Source organism: Panthera tigris, chromosome A1 (assembly GCF_018350195.1).
Source record: "Panthera tigris isolate Pti1 chromosome A1, P.tigris_Pti1_mat1.1, whole genome shotgun sequence".
Lineage (NCBI taxonomy): Eukaryota > Metazoa > Chordata > Mammalia > Carnivora > Felidae > Panthera > Panthera tigris.
Genome location: NC_056660.1, coordinates 91,863,821 through 91,869,820, shown reverse-complemented (window position 1 = coordinate 91,869,820; position 6,000 = coordinate 91,863,821). Strand labels below are relative to the sequence as shown.

Here is a 6,000-nt window from a genome sequence, read left to right as displayed (position 1 = left end):
CTAGAGGCTCTTCTCAACCTCTTACCGACTGCTGCGTGACTCTGCCAAGTCACTGAGCTTCCCTGAGCCGGTTTCCTGGTCTGTGAAACGGAAACTCACCTATCTTACAGGTGTGGTTGGTGTCTTAATTGTGGTGCTGGCAGTCAAAGAATTTTGTCAACTCTAACGCTGTGGCATCCAGACTTTAAGGTTTCACAGGACAGAGTGCTTTCCAAAACGAAGAAGCAACTGTTAGTTTCGCCAGATAAGGATATTAAAACAAAGGAAAACAAATCTTTAGTTGTCCCCTTTCATGTAACAATGGAGTCACCCCAAAAGAGTTGAAAGAGCAGGAGCTCTGAATGAAGGAAAGCCCTTCCCAGAAGCAGTCACATCTCAGCCTCTTCTCAGACTCTTCTCCCTTGCTAGATAAGCTTTTCCTTTCTTTTTTTTTTTTTAGAGAGTGTGTCCCTGCAAGAGAGGGGGAGAGGAGCACAGAGAGAGAATCTTAAGCAGGCTCCATGCTCAACGTGGAGCCTGTGGCAGGGCTCGATCTCATGACCCTGGGATTATGACCTGAGTGGAAATCAAGAATCCTCTGCTCAATCATCTGAGCCACCGAGGCGCCCTGTCAGATAAGTTTTCGGCAACTGCTGCTGAGCATCTCTGGACCTTCCTTTTAGTGTTGTGGAGTGCCTAAGACTCTGTTTGCTAACTTTGGAGGCAGTGAGAGCCTTAAGCCCTGTTTCCTTCCAGCCCCATCCTCCTTGTAACACTCGCTGAAGCCCCTTCTCTCTAGGTCATGTTGGTGGGGCAGTATGGCTGAAGGCAGGTTCACTTTCACCTCCCGTACCCCCAGCGAACACCATATCTGTCCTGTGGTCTCTCTTAGAGTCGGGATTATGATACAGTGGCCTCCTTTCAGTTTCCCCAAATTGCCATATTCTTTTTTGCCTTAGGGCTTCTGTAGGTGCTATTCCCTCTGGCCAGAACACACTTCTTCCAGCTAACTCCTAATCATGAATGCAATTCTAAAAAGCAGCATTTCCTGACCATCTAGACTAGGCTAGAGTTCCAATCATGTCAATCTTAGTGCACAGCCTTCTTCTCAGAAGCATGCATCACCCTTAGCTGTTGTTCAAGCCCTGCCTCATTTGGTGTCAGACCAGAGGCTCCGTGTGCAAGAGTGTGCCTTTCTGGATCACTCTGCTTCTCCTGTGGCAGACAGCAGAGCACCCCCCTCCCCCCACACACACATATGCACCAGCTTCAAGTAAGGGTAATGGACCCTATGATCACATACTCTGGTTACTCTCTAGTGGTTTCCCTCAGCCTTCAGTTCAGTCCATTCATACTTTCCAGAGGCCAGTCATGACCACACCCACAAATGAGCAACATCTCCAAGGCTTGCAGTGTATCTTAGGGAGGTTGTGTCTGTCCCAGGGGCCAAGAGCAGGGTTTGTCACAACTTCCCCCTCCTAATGGGGAGTCTCCCTTGGCCTTGATGATTTGGACTTGATTTTCTTGATGAGTGAGCTTCCTTATGACAGAAAACATCAGATTCATATGAGCGCTGACTATATTCCAACAGAGCAACCAGCAGAGGGCTTGGTAAAATGTGGGCTAGATCAGGCAGATGCAGTGGGTACATAGATGCCTGGTTATCTATACTTGTGTGCGCATGTGAAGGCTGAGCCACAGGAATGCTGAATATAATGGAAACAATTACTTCGAATCTTGTTTAAGAAAAAGAAAGGAAGGAAGAGAGAGGGAGGGAAAGAGGAAGTAAGGAGGGAAGAAAGAGGAAGAAAGAAAAAGGAACAAAGAGAGAAAGGAAGGAGGGAAGGAGGGGGAAGAAGGAAAGAAAAGAGAAAAAGAATCTCCTGAAAAAAATCAACCAGTGACATCACAAAGAGAGACACAGATTGGCAGAAAATAGTAGGAAGACAGAGGTGCCCACTTGACCTCCTGGAAGAACCCAGCAGTCCGAGCGGCTAGAATAGCACATGAACTTGACCCAACCCCAGAAAGAGACAGAGGATCCGCACAAGCACTCAGGTTACCCATAAGATGGACCCAAATTGGACTTTTCTGGAAAGGACTCCACAAGTTGCTAAGGCTTTTGGAGTACAAGCTTCCTTCACCCCATCCATTTTGGGATCAGCCCCCACCAGTACATGTGGGGCCTCACACACCTGTCAATATCTGGTTAGAAACAAAACACTGGAATGAATTGCAGAGTAGGAGGCAATAAATGCTTAGGTCAGAGAGTCTGCAGTTTATAATTCACTCTTAATTCTCCATCTTGGGATAGTTCATCCATCTGGTTTAGCCTGGGGATGGGGGCACCGTCACCCTCCTCAGCAGCACAGAGCCACACAGAATCCTTCAGCTCCCCGACCAAGTGTTTAGTGGGAAACCCATCCTTTCCCAAGTGCTGGCTGAGAAACCAGTTCAAAGAAGTCCTCTGTCCCCCTGCCAGTAAGCAAGGAAGCCCTGCAGGGTTGGGGGGTTGGGAACCAGGAAATAGACCAAGCCAGGCCACTTCCCATCAGTGAACAGAAGGGGAATGAGTTGGGGCTGGGTTTCTGGGGCCCACCTACACCAGCTTCTTGGCTTTAAAGAAACTCTTGAGGTGCTGCATCTGCCAGACACCTGTGGCCACGAGGATGAAGGTCTGCAGAATGGACCACCACAGCACCCGCTGGTTGGTGCTCTCGCTGGTCTGCCGGAAGCGCTCCTCTCGCCACTGTGGGAGGGGAGAAGGGAGTAGATACGTGTCCGGAACTGAATTGCACCCCCACCCACTCTGGGGGAAGAGCGGGAAGCTTCCCTTCCCAGGAGGTGACACATCCCCCGTCCCAACTGTGCCAGCCCAACCCAGCCCCTCACCCTCTGGTATTCCTGCTCCTTCTGGATCAACTCCACCTGCTCCACAAGCTGCTGGACACGCAGATGCAGCTGGGTCAGCTTGTCCTTGGCTGCAAACTCCGAGTAATCGTTGGTGCGTTCACCCAACTGCATATCCAAGTGAATGGCCTGGAACGGAGGAGCCAAGAGTGGGAGTCAGGGAGCTTAGCTCCATGGACCTGCTGGAAATCTAGCTTCTGCATCCCAGCCTGGGCCTGACACTGTTCCTCACACACCAACTTGTTGACTGGCCTTGCTCTGGGCGTCCAAACACCAGATCAGGACTCAGCTTGTGTGGAGTTGTATATTCAAAACACCAAGGATAGGGACAACATGTGCAAAGGAAACAGAGGTAAGACTCTGAGGCAGTTTACTAAAAGTCCTGTATTGGGAGATGACAATGGAGAGGCCTGAAGCAATCAGCAGAACAGCTCTGAATTTCACATGGTGAAGCTCAGTATGTATCCTAGGGATGGGTCAGGGAGCCGAGGGAGGATTTTAAGTCACGGTAACTCCCTCCCAAGGTCTCCTTTTATCCTCAAGATCTGTTCCCCATGTGCTCACTTCATGTAGAGTCCCAGCCCTACTCAACAGGCACCACCCACTGCACCCTTCTCACTCTAGAGGCAGAGAAATTGAGTCCCTGGGGACGGTGGACCTCCCACCTGCCACACTCACCAGCTTGCCATCATAGAAGAGGGCGAACCGGATAGACTCAAGGTGGAGGCAGATCTGGTGCTCTCCTGGAGACTGGGAGGTGAAGGTGAAGCTGCCCTGAGGGCCGTACTGACGGGCCAGAAGGTTCTAGAGGAAGCAGCCTCCAGTGAGCACAGAGATGTTAGCCATACACTTGCTTCCAGGAGAATTGTGGGGGTATCCCAGGTCTACACCCCCACAGGCCAGATGGGACAGTGTGAAAGAAATGACATCAGTTTGGCCAGAAATTCTCAGATCCCAGCATTGCCAATACAGAGTACAGTTTGCAAAGAGCATGGCCCTCCTTAAGCTATCCTGCCTGTGAGAAGACATCCTTCTGTGAGAAATGAAGGACTAGAGAAGGCTACACATTGACTCTGGGGGCCTGGGGGTGGGGGCCCGGTGGAAGGCTGCAAGGAGTAAAGGCCTGCCTCACCTTGTTCTCCGGGTCCTTCACAAACACGAATAAATTGATCCACTGAGGGGAGGGCTGGTACTTTTCCATAGCAGGGTCGTATAGCTCCGTCTTGTAGTTACCTAATGGAGAGGCAACGGAGGTGCAATCCCATCCATACCCATGATGGAGTCCCAGTGGTCAGGGGAGGAACAGGAAGATCTTGAGTCTGAGGAGACCGACCACGGCCCTCGGCCTCTCCTCCCTTCTCCAGCCCCACTTCTCTGCCATCATTCCAGTCTGGTTCAGACTAGCCTCCTAGGCGCCCCCATCCCCGGCACAGGCAAGAGAAAGGATGCCTTGGCCAGACTGCTGTCCACCCATCCCTCTGAGCCCTACCCCCGGCAGGGGAGGGAAGATATGGGACTGAGCTGGTGCCACCCATTTCCCTCCCCTCTCAGGACTCTAGGTGCAGGGAGGGCAAGGCCAGGACTGGCCGAGACGCGCACCTATGACCACGGTACCGTCGGGGATCTCCTGGATGAAGCACTTCTCCTCCAGCTCGCGGACCTCGAGGTAGAACGCGTCCCCGGGGCCCATCAGCGCCAGCAGCTGCCCCAGCAGCAGCGGCAGGGCCATACCGGTTGCCCGCGCTGTGCCCCATCCCCTCCCGGGGCCAGCCCGGGGCCCAGCTCCTCGCGCCCCGCAGGCCCCCGCCACCTTCCCGGGCGAGTCCTCCGGTCTCCGCGCGGAGCCTGCGGAGACTGCAAACTCGCGTACGGACTACAACTCCCGGGAGCCCTCGCGTGGCCCCGCCCCCGGCGCGTTCCCGCCGACCCACGCTGCTGAGGGGCCAAGCGAGACACCGCCCCCCGCCCCCAACAACCTGGAGCGCTTTCCGCCACCGGGCATCTCTTAATCCACGCAGAAACCCGGGGAGGCGTAGCTGCTGTTAGCCCATCTTGCCGATTAGGGTAATAGCTTCAGGGGCGGGGGGTTGCCCTCTGCAACATGCGGCGCAGCCACCCCAGATGTGTGCTGAAAGGATGGGGATAACGGGACGTTTATGACCTGGGCTTCCACCTAGAAGAGTTTAGGGTTGATTAGGGGAGAGGGGGTGACATGGTGACATGGAATGAGAAGAGAAGCCCTGTGGGGTTTAGAGGCTGAAGCAGCAATTCAGGAAAGGGAGAGGGAAATGTCGCGGCTTTCGTGGAAGCAGTAGATTTTACTCAAGCCTTGAAGGATGATTAAGATCTCCCTGAGCAGCGAGAGACAAGAACAATTTAGGCAGGGGGGCCTAGGATTGCCTAGCAGCCAGTAGGCCAGTTAAGGAACTAGGGGAAGAAAAGTTACAGGAACTTTGAGGGTGAAGGTAATTGGGCCGAATCTAAGGGCACAGGAGGTGCCAGGCCCACATAATAGGGGAGCCCTTCATCCAGTGTACTTCCGTCTGCACTAGGAGCCAGGAAGAGGTTGTGGGTGAGCCTGGAGGGGAGAGAAGATAGCAGGAAAGCCACTGGAAAAGGATAGCAGTACACAACCGAAAGGGGGGGGAGAGTGGAGCCAACATGACAAAATGGGAGCGGAGAAAAAACAAATCTAGAGAATTCCAAAGCCTACAATGCCCTGTGAGAATAGTGTAGACCCAAACATGTCAGTAGAAAGATGTAGTTCAACCCAGGTAGTGGGATGAAGTCTTCCACCACCTAGTGCCTGTGGTGCTAAGAGATGCTCATTAGTTTATTCTGCAACGTGTGGTGGTGGTGGTGGTGATGATGATGATTTTTTTTAATAAGTTTTTTTTTTTTTCTTGAGAGGGGCACCTGGGTGTCTCAATAGGTTAAGTGTTTGACTTCGGCTCAGGTCATGGTCTCGTGGTTCATGAGTTCAAGCGCCGCGTCATGCTTTGTGCTGTCAGCTCAGAGTCTGGAGCCTGCTTCGGATTCTTTGTCTCCCTCTCTTTCTGCCTCTCTTCAGCTCGCTCTCACTCTCTCTCTCTCTCAAAAGTAAATAGACAT

General features: G+C 52.7%; 1 protein-coding gene across 2 annotated transcripts; it reads right to left on the bottom strand.

Moving 5' to 3' along the window:
- Positions 1-2,259: 2,259 nt before the first annotated feature.
- On the bottom strand, positions 2,260-4,732 carry LOC102956475 (transmembrane emp24 domain-containing protein 9-like). Of its 2 annotated transcripts, XM_007083129.3 has the most exons (5): positions 4,489-4,732; positions 4,022-4,122; positions 3,568-3,693; positions 2,872-3,018; positions 2,260-2,728 (listed from the first exon to the last, which is right to left on the bottom strand). In XM_007083129.3, exons 1-5 carry the CDS (start codon positions 4,616-4,618, stop codon positions 2,579-2,581), a joined length of 654 nt encoding a protein of 217 aa, XP_007083191.2. In that variant the 5' UTR covers positions 4,619-4,732; the 3' UTR covers positions 2,260-2,578. The 2 variants fall into 2 exon arrangements, with proteins under 2 accessions (XP_007083191.2, XP_042838393.1); XM_042982459.1 differs by lacking the exon at positions 3,568-3,693.
- Between the last annotated feature and the right edge of the window lie 1,268 nt (positions 4,733-6,000).